General features: G+C 36.0%; 2 protein-coding genes across 52 annotated transcripts in view; both read left to right on the top strand.

Annotated features, from left to right (window-relative positions):
* The window catches only part of LOC114481240 (voltage-dependent anion-selective channel protein 2-like), an 85,375-nt gene that overhangs the window by 63,320 nt on the left and 8,413 nt on the right, over window positions 1-13,642 (top strand). For 43 of the 50 annotated variants that reach the window (XM_028475847.1, XM_028475895.1, XM_028475892.1 and 40 more), the window contains one exon: window positions 12,707-12,791. The exons of 2 other annotated variants lie outside the window; for them this stretch is intronic. In XM_028475847.1, the coding sequence (XP_028331648.1) occupies window positions 12,707-12,791 (85 nt within the window). Of the gene's footprint in view, window positions 1-8,491; window positions 8,651-9,048; window positions 9,149-9,274; window positions 9,369-9,782; window positions 9,854-9,980; window positions 10,075-12,134; window positions 12,207-12,377; window positions 12,428-12,706; window positions 12,792-13,642 lie in introns of those variants that run through there. 5 more of the 50 variants (XM_028475898.1, XM_028475893.1, XM_028475894.1 and 2 more) reach the window with 4 other exon arrangements.
* On the top strand, window positions 137-7,917 carry LOC114481245 (sphingomyelin synthase-related protein 1). 2 transcript variants are annotated; one of them, XM_028475907.1, is made up of 5 exons: window positions 137-308; window positions 2,938-3,051; window positions 6,198-6,315; window positions 6,384-6,534; window positions 7,369-7,917. In XM_028475907.1, the coding sequence occupies exons 2-5, from the start codon at window positions 2,987-2,989 to the stop codon at window positions 7,671-7,673; spliced, it is 639 nt and encodes a 212-aa protein (XP_028331708.1). In that variant the 5' UTR covers window positions 137-308; window positions 2,938-2,986; the 3' UTR covers window positions 7,674-7,917. The 2 variants fall into 2 exon arrangements, with proteins under 2 accessions (XP_028331708.1, XP_028331709.1); XM_028475908.1 differs by lacking the exon at window positions 137-308 and having other exon boundaries at window positions 2,938-3,055; window positions 7,369-7,914.

Genomic DNA, 13,642 nt, shown 5'->3' with positions numbered 1-13,642 from the left:
TCTATACTAAACCTGATGCTAGAATATCTTCAATTAATAAATCCAGGAGATTAAATCGAGCGCACATAGGTCACTTCCGGGCAAAAAAAAAAAAAAAAAAAAAAAAAAAAAGGTCACTTCCGGGCGGCCTTCCTACGTTCCGTAATGTCTGGAGTAAACGGAGCTGCACTAGGAGTCTACCGTAAACCATGACCGTAGAAAGACACCGAATGCTCATAATGGCTTTATTTGCACACTGAACACAGCTGCTACCACACCGTGTGGAATGTGCTCCACTAACTGTTCATAGAAGAGGAATGAAGAACAAGGTAAAAACCTGATAAACACCGAACAACACGCACACACAAGGTAAAACACTGGCTGCAATGAAGCCGTGTAGCAAAAACATTGATGACGCAATCCGTGAACAAGTAGAAAAACAACGACTCACCGACAAGTACAACTATTCACCGTGTTTGGTTTACAGTTGTTGTTTGATCAGTTAAGAATGGGTGCAGTCATTTAGAGTTAATACGGTCATATGACCGTCTGCCTCTCACGTGATAGAGTTATGAATAAAACGCCCACTGTCACACAGTAAAGGCAATGATGATGGAAACCTCAGGGGTTTGCAACATGTGGCTCTGGAGCCTCATGCAGTGGCTCCTTGTAGCTTTAAAAATAAAATAAAAATAATGGATTGTTATTTCTTACAGAGGGCATTGATGATTAATGACATTAACTTCAAATAAAATGATGATAAAACAATTTGTTAACCCAATCAGCTTTCCTTACACCTGTGGCTAACCTTAACATTTAAATCCCAGGTAAGATAACTAAACTAACAAAAAGACTATTCTGGAAGAAAATAGAGATTTTAATTGTGTGGGGAAAGAGTTATTTAATTGCCAACATGTCGGTTTAATATGCAAGCTTGATATGTTCTTTAAAATATGTGTTATCACTCATTCATTCCATCGTTGTGATCTATAGATGTTTTTAGATAGTTTTCTGAGCAAAATGTGGAATTCAGAATAAGAGGAAGGGGTAACGAGAGCCCCAAAAAGTTTGAGAAACACTGCTTTAGATAGGTTACTAAATTGTTAGTTGAATTAACTTAAATGAAGTTAAATTAAATAAACATACCTGTAGGTTTCCAACTCAAAATTAAATTTCTAATTTTTGTCATTCTTTAATCTTCGTTGTTAGAGATTCATTGGTGCTTTATTGGTATATATACGTTGTATATCAGTGTGCTAACAACACAGTATAATCATTTGTGATTAGATAGACTTTATTAATCCTTTGGGAAGGCTCCCTCATGGAAATTAAATTCCCAGCAGCATTACAGACAGAAAAGAAAAGCAGCAAACAGGGTCGAAATAATAATACAGAATATACAATATATTTTGTATAATGCAGAGGTCGGCAATTTTTATCACAGCAGGGCCACAAAAATGTGTTTGTTTGATCAGAGGGTCACATGATCAACATTCATGAGTTATCATTTAGAATAATGAGTAATCTGAGTTTAATACAGGAAAGAACAAAATGTTTTTATCATAATTTTGTGTGTTTTTCTGTCATTCTGTGTATGTTGTTGTTTGTTCTGAGGCATTTTGTGCATTTCTGTAGTCCTTTAGTCTATTTTTCCTGTAAATTATATGTTTTTTGGAGTCATATTGTGTATTTGTGTGTGTGTCAATTTGCGTTCTTTGGAGTATTTTTTTGTGTATTTCTGTTGTTGTTTTGCTTGTTTGTTAATACTGTGGCTTCTACTGTGTTTCTTTTGTCTTTTTGTGTACTTTTGTTGTCCTTTTCTGTAATTTTGTATATTTTTCTGAGTAATTTTGTATATTATTGTTGTCGTTTTGTTCATTTTTTCAGTAGTTCCGTGTGTTTTTTCTTGTCTTTTACTGTATTTTCCTGCAATGTTGTGATTCTTTGTATTTTTTAATGTATTCTTGCTGTTGTTTTATGTATTTTTCAGTTATTTTGTACATTAACTTTGGGGGCCGCATAAAATTAGACCAAGGGCCAAATGTGGCCCCCGAGCCGCCAGTTGCCTATGTCTGATATATTGTATTGTAAAAATGTTATTTTATTTTTTTGTAAAAGTGGCAAAGGAAACTCTCTCATATGAAAACTGGTATATTTTTTTGATAGATGCTCATTCGCTCCTTTTGTTTTTCAGTGTTTTTTTTGTGGAGGTAAATGTGGGCCTTTCGCCACTGAGGGGCAGCAAACACCAAAGTAAACATCTGAATTCTGCATCTTTAATGGCAAAAGTTTCTAATTATGTAGCTTTAGTGAAGAATAGTTTTTATTCAGTCAACACATGCTAATTGCTAATTTCTTGCCACACATAAAGCGTGCACATTAAACCAACATGTTGGCAATTAAATAAATCATTCTACACACAATTAAAATCTCTATTTTCTTCCAGAACAGTCTTTTTGTTAGTTTAGTTATCTTACCAGGGGTTTAAAACCTAAGGTTAGCCACAGGTTTAAGGACAGTTGATGGTCTGTAGATGTTACAGGAGGTGAATAGGAAGATGTGATTTATAGGTTAACCAATTGTTTTATCATCATTTTATTTGAAGTTAATGTCATTAATCATCAATACCCTCTGTAAGAAATAACAATTCATTATTTTTTATATATTTTTTAAAGCTACAGGGAGCCATTGCAGAAGAGACAAATGGCCACATGAGGCTCCAGAGCCGCAGATTGCAAACCCCTGTACTAACCCAGGATAAATGTAGGACAGAAACATGTCCACTAGAGGGGGCACATGAGCAGTTTTGTTCCATTTGCACACACTGTGGACATAAAATCACATTATTTCATCGTACACAGTGAACCAAGTTTAACTTTTAAAGTTCAACTTTATTGATCTTATTCCACCTGATGAATAACTGTATTTCTGATGTTTTCTCTCTTCTCTGATCTCCAGTTCAGCAGGTTTGAGGTCAGCTGACATATTTGACAGTGTCATTCTCAGGATGCTGGGGTTAGGACGGCCATGGGCTGCTGAGGTGTGGAGGTGTCCCCAGATTGAACCCCATGTGTGAGTGAGTAAACAGGCCAAAGATCACACATAAGGACACACAGGAAGTCTCACATATTGTTGTTTTGGTTTATCTTTATAGGCAAAGTAACGGATACCTTTGAGTATATTTAGAAAATCAGTAATTTTACTTGTTCGGTACTTAAATACGTTTTAAAAGAAGTAAAATAATTTGTTACATTTCTACACCCAACCGTAGTAAATTATTATATTTTGATTTAAAATGATTAACGGACCTTGTGGAACTATAAAAAATTAAAATGATCAGACAACAATCAAATGCATCACATCTATTTTGTATATATTTATATATATTGTTCCTTTCCCCACATATTTGTCTATTATTAACTTGTTATTGTCTCCTCCCCTCACACCCCCTAATAGTATAAAACCATTATTATAATTATTATAATATCACAAACACACACACTTACTGTATTTTAATGTAAGCGATTTGTAAATAATGTCTATGGTCATCTTGTCATCCTCACCACTACTGATTACAGAAATAATCCATTTAAGGTGATAATCATCAGTTTTGTCCAACCGCCGCCTCGCATTGTGTCACAAACACGTTAGATTTTTTTTTTAAATTTATTTATTCAGTTCATTTCCGACATGGTTGCAATCACAGAAATTCATTTTGACATTCAGAGCAGAATCACATTTTTTTTTTTTTTTGTCCTTTTGCATGCCGGAAAGGGCGACGGAAAAAAGCATTATGCTTATCCAGATCCGTCCCCTGATTTTTGAACACAGATAATTTTACATCAAACCTCGTTTCTTCCCTTGTCAAACATTCTCATCTTCATAAATTTCATCATTAACTTTTTTTTTTTTTTTTTGTCCTTTTTTATGTGATGTGTTCTCGTCTGCAGTCATTGTTCCTGTTGTTACTCCTCTTCACTGTCCTTTTTCTCCGTATCTCCTCGAGCTTTCTTTTCCAGTCGTTGTTTACGTTCCTCCAACTCTCCAAACGAAAAGTTCTTCTTCTTTCAGAGAACCTTCATATCCTCTGAGAGTCGCCTCAGCTTACGATCCATCAGAAAGGCACATGCACATACACATACCCACGTTATTAGCAGGCCAAAGATCATGACCCCTAGCAGATAGATGTCCTCCACATCTTCCACTATCAACTGGGAGAGACGGAGCATCAGGCTTCTCCCTCGTGCATCCGTGGCATATCCACTTGGTTATGTGTCCTTTGGACACGCTGATTCGTGCTGTAGAAGTTGTCTCGTCGTGAAGATTTTGTCAATGGCGCTCAATGACCAGTTGATGAGTTCCATGTCGTTGCTGTAGAGTTCGATGAAGAGTTGACTTGAGATCTGTATGTGTGTAGTAATGTTCTCCGTGTTTTCTCCTTAAATCCTTTCAGATTTAGGGATTGTTGTGTCTCTGTGTCAAGACTATTCCAGAGGTTCATGGCTCTATACACAGTACTATGTTTGCCAACGTTAGATTTAACCCTGTCTGGTCTAAACACATTATTATGTCTGAAGTCATAGGAATTTTGATTGTATGTGAAACGTTTTTGTATTCGTTGTGGTAATTTTTTAGATGAAGCCCTAAATGCGTGTATTTGTGTGTTGTAGTGTATTATTTCTTGCAGTTTTAGGTATTTTGCCTCCACAAATAATTCGTTTGTGTGTGCGTTGTGTGGTACTTTATGTAAAATTCTTATAGCTTTTTTTTGTAGTTTAAATAGTGGATCAAGATACGTTTTGTCGTTATTTCCCCATATTTCGGAGCAGTAATTTAAGTGCGATGCTATGAGTGAAGAATAGATTGTTTTAAGTGATTTGGTATGTAGGATTTGTTGAAGCTTCCATAGTATGTAACTGCTTTTGGCAACTTTGTTTTTAACTATTTGTATATGTTTTTTCCAGGTCAGCTTCTTGTCCATCCACACTCCTAGTGCTCTATATTCTTTTACTTGTTCTATTATTTCCATGTTCATTTTCAGTGTTATATCTCCTGTTATTTTTCTCTTTCCAAATTTGATGAATTTTGTTTTACTGACGTTTAGGGCTAGTTTATTTACATCTAACCATGTTTGAATTTTTGATAGTTCTTCATTTGTTGACTCTATTAGAGTTTTAATGTCTTTGCCTGAACATAGAATGGTTGTATCGTCTGCAAACAACGTTAGTTTGAGGCAATTTGTGACTTTGAAATGTCGTTTATATATAAAATGAACAGTTTTGGCCCTAAAATTGAACCCTGTGGCACACCACATTGTATGGTTTGGCATTTTGATGTGTGTTCTTCAAAGTCAACATATTGTCTCCTGCAGCTGTTAATAATGACGGTAACGTATCAAACGCCCCTCAAATCCGCCTTGTCCGTTCACACTGGGGTCGCATTGAAAAAGATCTGATGTGTTTCTGATTCAGGGCCACATATGAAAGTGGTCTAAATCTGATATGGGTCAGATTTGAGTGTTTACACTAGGGGTGGGAACCTCTGGGTACCTCACAATACGATACACGATACAAGCACACGATAACAATTATCCCATAATATGACAATACTGTGATTATCGATATATTGGTCAGAAATCAATCTACAATTATCTATGACATAACAAGAAAAAAAAAGATTAAGTGAAAAAGCACAATTTTTATTTCATATCTCTGAAAGACAATACATTGAAAAAGTGTCCTATGAACAGTGACACTATGTTAGTGCAACATTTCTGTAAATAAGTGTCAACATGCCAATGTAAATGAATAAGTATCTCCAATAGTGCTTTCTGTAAACATTAAATAGGGTTTACCAGTGACACCATTATAGTGCAATATTCCAGTAAACAATATATTGGTTCCTTCAACAGTGACAAAATTTGTGAAGACGTACCTGCACATTTTAGTGAAAAAGCATAAAAGATTTTGGGGAAAAAAAATCAATACTTAGCGCAAGCATATCGATAATCGATCGCGCGAAAAAAAACAATATTGTGATATATCGCCGTATCGACATATCGTCACAGTCCTAGTTTACACTGCTTTTAAAAAATCAGATCTGGATACTTGACCCCCAAAAAACGGATTTGGGCCACATTTGCCTGCAGTGTGAACGCAGCCTTAGTCACCATGTGAGCGGAAACATGTTTCAGGTTATTCATGTCTTGTGATGTGCAGGTCGATTCTGCTGCGACGCATGTGCAGCCTTATGGGAACGGTGTTTATGCTCCGCTGCATCACCATGTTCGTCACGTCGCTCTCTGTGCCAGGGCAGCATCTGCAGTGCTCAGGAAAGGTAACGCATGAGAAACTTCTCCTCAGATACTAGATCTTTTTCAACATAATCCTTTTCCTCCTCCTTAGATATACGGGGACATGTGGGCCAAAGTACGGCGAGCTGTGGCCATTTGGAGCGGGTTTGGGATGTCCCTAACAGGAGTGCACACGTGTGGAGACTACATGTTCAGCGGCCACACCGTTGTCCTCACTATGCTCAACTTTTTTGTCACAGAGTGTGAGTTGCTATTTTGGAAACTGATTAAAAATAAAATTATTACTCAAAAAATACATAATTTTTAAGATTAAAAAAAAAAAAAAAATCTTTCAAAATGACTCCAATTAATACATTTTTTGTGACGGTTCTCAGATGTTCAGCTAATAGTGCACCTTATCATGGCCCCTCATTGAAACTAAAATGCATTATAATTTACTAATATTCATAAAGAAGATTAATTTTAACTGCCTAACCAAGACTATTTCAAGAGAAGATCAAATACTCCCATCATATATCTACTCGTACAATACTCGACTTTCTTCAAACTCTAACTTGGTCACAAATCGTCCTAATACCAACTATTTACACTTATGGAACAAATTATGGACCTGAAAGACAAGTCAACTTCAGGCATCTTTAAAAAATGTTTTAAAATCATATTTTTGCCAATCCTAATGTATATATCATGTATTTTTTTACATTTATTAGTGTTATATAATGTTTCTCTATATTGTCTTTCATTTTGTCCTGTTTTCACATGTACTAGAATCTTGATTTTTTTAATTTTTTATTTTTTCTGCGATATATCGCGATATTACGTTGCACGATTCTCGGATCAATTCAAAATGCATCCATATTGATATTTTTTTTCCCCAGCTGGTCATTTGTAAATTTGTAAAATCATTCCAATGTTGTATATTATCTAGTACCTGTGCTTCCATCTAGTGTCATTTAGTGGTATTGCTACTACAAGCTCATGTTTCAAACAGCTTTCATTTACTTTGAAAACTGGTTGATTGAATATTGAAACTCCATGTATTAATTTAAATGTGCAGTTTGTCTTCTTTCCTATAGACACTCCACGGAGCTGGAACTTTATTCACACCCTGTCCTGGGTCCTGAACCTTTTCGGCATTTTTTTCATCCTTGCAGCACACGAACACTATTCCATCGACGTGTTCATAGCCTTCTACATCACTACCAGACTCTTTTTGTACTACCACACCCTGGCAAACACCCGAGCCTACCAACAGAGGCGACGGGCGCGCATCTGGTTCCCCATGTTCTCCTTTTTTGAGTGCAACGTCAATAATCCAGTGCCCAACGAGTACTGCTGGCCCTTCTCTAGACCTGCTGTGATGAGGAGGCTCATCGGGTGAAAAACATCCATGTCCTCCTGTTTTGTCAAGTTGCCAACGGAGGCGTTTTGGAACGTCATTAACAAAGACACATGTTGTAAACGTATCAACAGAAGTCTGACAGATACACAAACTCTTCAATGGTTTAGATTTAGGTTCTAACCTTCTAGTCAAGCCAGAAAGAAGTTTTGAATAATCTTAAAGCCTTGTAAATGATCTGGTCCAAATATATGAAGTCAACAAAGTGGAGAATTTGGTGTTTTTTCTTTTATTCCTGAAAGGACATCACGTTGTGTAGTACAGTTTTACATAGCATTTATCAATTTATAACCATGAAAACTATTTGTTTTGATGGTGACAAAACTTAGAAAGTTAAGTCCTATAACCAGTATTCAACTCATATATAGGTATTTACTTTAGTCTGTACACCAGTAACTCTTACGTACATTAAAAACTTAAATTTCTATTGCATTCTTAAATATTGAAGAAAAAAAAATGTGACATCAGCCAAAAGTGTTTCCAGCTGTCTTAAACATAATGCCATTTGTCAGTCACTTTAAGTGTTGTACCATGGTCGTGTTCTCGGTGTAGAAATGTCTGCATGTCTAAAAAAAAACTAAAAAAAAGTGTTTGTTAGACTTTTTTTATTTGTATATTAGGAAAATCAATCAGTGTCAGTTAAAGACCAAGTTTTTTTTTTCGTGTTGCAATTTCTCTGGCATTCATCTGTAATAACAGATCACTTCAATTTATATGTATGTTTGTTATAATTTATTTGATTTTATATGTGTCAATAGGTATTTTTATATCCTGTGTACAAAACTCCAGCAACATGCACATGAAGAAATATGTTTACAGTTGCTTTGAATATTGTATTTGTCTAAAATACATTGTGCTTTAAGTGTAATGTGTTTTTTTTTCTTTAAGACTTAGAAAAGTAATAAAAGTTGATTGACATTATCTCTGCAGATCTTCAGAAATCCTGCACAATCACAGAGGTAAGCATGCAAAAAGTGAAGATTTACAGTGTTGAGCTCAGGACTCTGACATACACCACTGTTCAACCACTTTACACTAAATAAAATTAAAAGACAATAAAAATTATATATTTCTTAAGTGCAGATACATTTTAATTAACAGACACAATAAAAATAGCCTAATGAATGACAGATGGAAGTGGACAATAAGGATAAAAGACATTTAAATGAGTAATTAATTGTATCTTTAAAAAAGAAAAAAAAACTTGTTCAAACCTTTGTGTTAATTTATTAATTCATTGACTAACTAAAAAAAATAGCTTATTATGCTACGTGTTTTGTGTAAAACTAAAAAGAACCCTTACGTAAACCGGAAGTGACGTAAAAAATGAAGTAAAAGTTGAAAGGGTCTGAAGCAACGTTATTCGAAGCCTCATTACATTAATTACTTTCATAGAAGTTAGCCACGCCTATTTAGCGTTCTCCTAACTATCGTTTTTCTTCGCTATACAAACTTAGGTAATGCATTATTTCTTTAAAAAAACACATTTAAAACCATAAATACCATCTATCTGAAATTTGACAGCTATATCTTTCACTGTTATGTAAAAACTGAAATACAATTTTTTGTTTTCATTCCAACAGTGACAGAACAGCTGTATTTTGAGGTCCAGTGACGTCAACACACGCCTCTATATCGACCTGAAACAATTAATTACTACTAAACACTGACAACAAGGTAAGTGACGGACTTTAGTTATTGTTTAGTTACTTTTCTTGTGTCTACAGTAGGTAAATATCAAATGTTCCCCTTCAGGAACCCTGACATGTCTTTAGCAGGTTGTTAAAAGTCCACTTTAAATGAAATGCTGGTTGTCTAACAACGATGCTGTTGTCTTTGTTTTATTATTATTATTATTATTATTATTAATATATTTATTATTAATGTTTTAAAATGTATTTTTTTAATTATATTGCACTTGCTACCATATTTATTAATTCATTGACTAACTAAAAAAAATAGCTTATTATGCTACGTGTTTTTGTGTAAAACTAAAAAGAACCCTTACTTAAACCGGAATTGACGTAAATAATAAGGTAAAAGTTGAAAGGATCTGGCGCGACGTTATTCGAAGCCTCATTATATTAGTTACGTTCATAGAAGTTAGCCACGCCTATTTAGCGTTCTCCAAACTATCGTTTTTCTTCGCTTTACAAACTTAGGTAATGCATTATTTCTTTAAAAAAAACACATTTAAAACCATAAATACCATCTATCTGAAATTTGACAGCAATATCTTTCACTGTTATGTAAAAACTGAAATACAATTTTTTGTTTTCATTCCAACAGTGACAGAACAGCTGTATTTTGAGGTCCAGTGACGTCAACACACGCCTCTATATCGACCTGAAACAATTAATTACTACTAAACACTGACAACAAGGTAAGTGACAGACTTTAGTTATTGTTTAGTTACTTTTCTTGTGTCTACAGTAGGTAAATATCAAATGTTCCCCTTCAGGAACCCTGACATGTCTTTAGCAGGTTGTTAAAAGTCCACTTTTAATGAAATGCTGGTTGTCTAACAACGATGCTGTTGTCTTTGTTTTTTTATTATTATTATTATTATTATTATTATTATGGTCCGATGTCCCAGAATGGGACAGAGGAACCTATTGTTTTCGCTTTTATTTCCTATTATTATTATTATTATTATTATTATTATTATTATTATTATTATTATTATACCCCGCCCGCCTTTGATCGCTAATTCAACCCCCTAAAAATGCCCGAAAACTCACCGAAATTTGCACGCACCTCAGGCCTGGCGAAAAATTTGATAATTTGGTGGCGTGAAAAAAAACGGACAGAAGATGAACCGACACAGAGGGGAGCAAATTGCTATGGAAGAAAAAACAGGCTGTGATCAGTGGGAGGGGCCTATAATGACACGGGAGAATCCTTCGCCATCAGCACGCTATAATAGGAAAATGCTTATAACGCTTCAATGCAAAGTTCAAACTGCTTCATATTTGATACACACGATGATTGTCCATCCATAAACAACGCTCGATGACCAAATTACCCATCATGGCCAGTGGGAGGGGCCTATAATCACACAGGAAAATCCTTCGCCATAACTACGCCGTTATACGAAAACGCTTGCAACTCCAGAATGCAAAGTTCAAAGTGCTTCATATTTGATACACATGATGACCGTACAGCCCCAAACAACAAACGATAACCAAAAACACCCACAATGCCTTGCGCTCTCAGAGGGTGCCGCTTCTTGGGCCGTCCTACGCCAGCAGCTCTAGCGGCAAGACGACATGTCGTGTTGACTTCAAAACACTGTAGGATGAATCTTATTAGATGGAAGCACATTGCTATGGCAAATAGAGCAGGCTGTGAAAAGTGGGAGGGGCCTATCATGACACAGGAAAATTATTTCGCCATAACTACGCCGTTATATGAAAACGCTTACAACTCCAGGCCAATTCCCAAATCCCCAACAGTGGTAGACATGACCGTCAGTTACCGCCCCCGGCCGCTTCATCGGACCCTATGACGCCGCTCGCGGCTTTAATTATTATTATATTTATTATTATTGTTTTAAAATGTTTTTATTAATTATATTTAATTATATTGCACTTGCTACCATATTATCTACAGTAGTTTCCCTGTGTAGTTTAATTAGGTATTACAGTAAAGGATCCAGTTTAACATTGACCCTGGGAAGGTGTGACTGGTGTACATTTAACACCAAGTAACCCTATGGAAATGAAATATAACAGAGATATATCACCACTAATCCTTTGAATTGAGTCTGGATGTATTTTGGAATGAAATATATCTGGACATTTGTTTCCCTGTACTTTACGCAAGGTGAAAGAATGGTACATGTAGTTGTAGCTAGATGTATGTTTTATTGAAAAACAAAACAAAACCAAACATGTCTTTCCATCCCTTATTGACTTCTTTTTCTCTGCAAGTCTTTCAAATTTGCACTTATTTTTTGAACCTTTACCAAACAGAAGCAAATATAAGAAAGGTTAACTACACAGGTTAGAACCACACATGTAAGTATTTTGCTCTATACACTTAATGGAAATAAAATACAAGACTTTATTATAGTGATGAATAAAGCAATTATTAAACATTTAAGAAGGATTGGTCTCATTATAAAGAGGAGAATTTTTCCAGGTTGAACATATGTGATTCTTACAGTAACATCATCCTCGATGCATCTCTGTATCCCTTAATCTGCATCTATATTAGATGATGTGTCCTTTGTAGTATTTGATTAAATATGTGCATTTCATCATGTTTTAATGTTGAAACCCAAAGTAAATTCCTACAAATTTGCATAAACTACATCAGGATATGAGTTTACTCTACAACTCATGTTTGAGTGTTCCTGGCTGCTGCAAACTTTATTAAATAACATGTATTGCTAATTTTTCACTTATGTATTTGTTGTGCTTTTTATTGCTTCCTCGATAGTCACCATGGCAGTCCCTCCATCGTCTACAAACGTTTTCCAAATGCTGAAAGACGTCTTCAACAAGGCAAACGGTAATTTGATGCAAGAAGATAATATACATTTGACAGATTAAAAAGAAAATAATTTAAATACCTTCATCTGCTTTACACTTCTCAACAACTACAGCCTAGCTGTATGATGCAGACAATTTTATTTCATTTTCACAATCATGAAGTAGTCGTTAACTGTCCATTTGAATGTAGGTTATGAAATTCTGAACACTGATGTGAAGACGAAGACCTTGGAAGGAGCGGTGAGTTCAATTTCTAACATACAGAAGAAGAAATATAAATATATATTTGCTTCAATATATTAACACAGAGTTAAAGGCAATTTAGACAAATACATTATCTGTAAAATGTGTTCATTTTGTGGCATATTCTGTTAATATTAATGCCAAATCAAAATCCACTATCCAAAGAATATATAAACTTGTGATGTTTGTGTCGCTATCATTGAAACTTTATTACACATATCATGCATTTTCGCTTCAAGTTTTTTTTCCTGATATTGTTTTTCATGTTTACTGCAGGAGTTTAAAACGTCTGATTCATCCAACATGGACACAAACAGGGTCACTGGAACCCAAGAAAACAAATACAAATTGCCTCAACAAGGTAAGTTGTAATGGTACCGAGAGGGTTTTTAGAAATACTAAATTGATTAAACCAATAAAATATTAAACCCCAATGTAGTGAGAGCAACTGGCCCAATAAAGAGAAGACAGTGAATGCACGTTAACCATTTAATATTTGCAAGTCTAAAAAAGTCGCACCATACTATTAAAACAAACATAGAATACCAATCTAAAATATTATCCAGAGAGGGCAGTATAGACCAGTCCGGGCGCCGTGCGTAAATACCGCAGCTCATCCACTTTCAGGGACCTCTCAGGCACTGTAGTTTTGCGTCGGGGCACGATCTCCGTCTCGCTCCGCTTGCACTTCCGGGCCGCTCTGATGGACTACCGCAGCCCCTGGGTCTCGATCCTCCCTGTCACAGAATGACACAGCAAGCACATAGCGCCACGTCCCCACGAACCCACAGCCGACACGCCCCCAGGGCGTCTGTATACTTACAGGCAAGGGAGGGTCTCCCCTGCCTCTACTGTAGTTTCGCGTCAGGGCACGATCTCCATCTCGCTCCGCTTGCTCGCGGGGTCTGCCGTATACTCCAGGGCTTCCAATCAGATGTACGTCCACGTCCTCCCTCAGCAACGCACGTCTGTCGTCCGCGTCTTTCGTCTCTCGTTGTCTTCTGTGCCCTCCTCTTTATGGTCACGTCTGATGCGTCGCAGGTGTGTTCGATTGCAAGGGGCCATTGATTAGCCAAAAGTGACAGCTGTTGCTAGGGGCAACAGGCTAAAAGGGGCGGTGTCCAAAATATGCAACCAAAAAGCAACAATAAAAGCACACAACATGCAATCAAAAGCCACACCACAATAAACCCAAACCAAAATAAAATCCCC

The sequence above is a fragment of the Gouania willdenowi genome, chromosome 19 (assembly GCF_900634775.1).
Source record: "Gouania willdenowi chromosome 19, fGouWil2.1, whole genome shotgun sequence".
NCBI lineage: Eukaryota > Metazoa > Chordata > Actinopteri > Blenniiformes > Gobiesocidae > Gouania > Gouania willdenowi.
The sequence above is the reverse complement of the archived record's forward strand: the minus strand, read 5'-3'. Positions and strand labels throughout refer to the sequence as shown.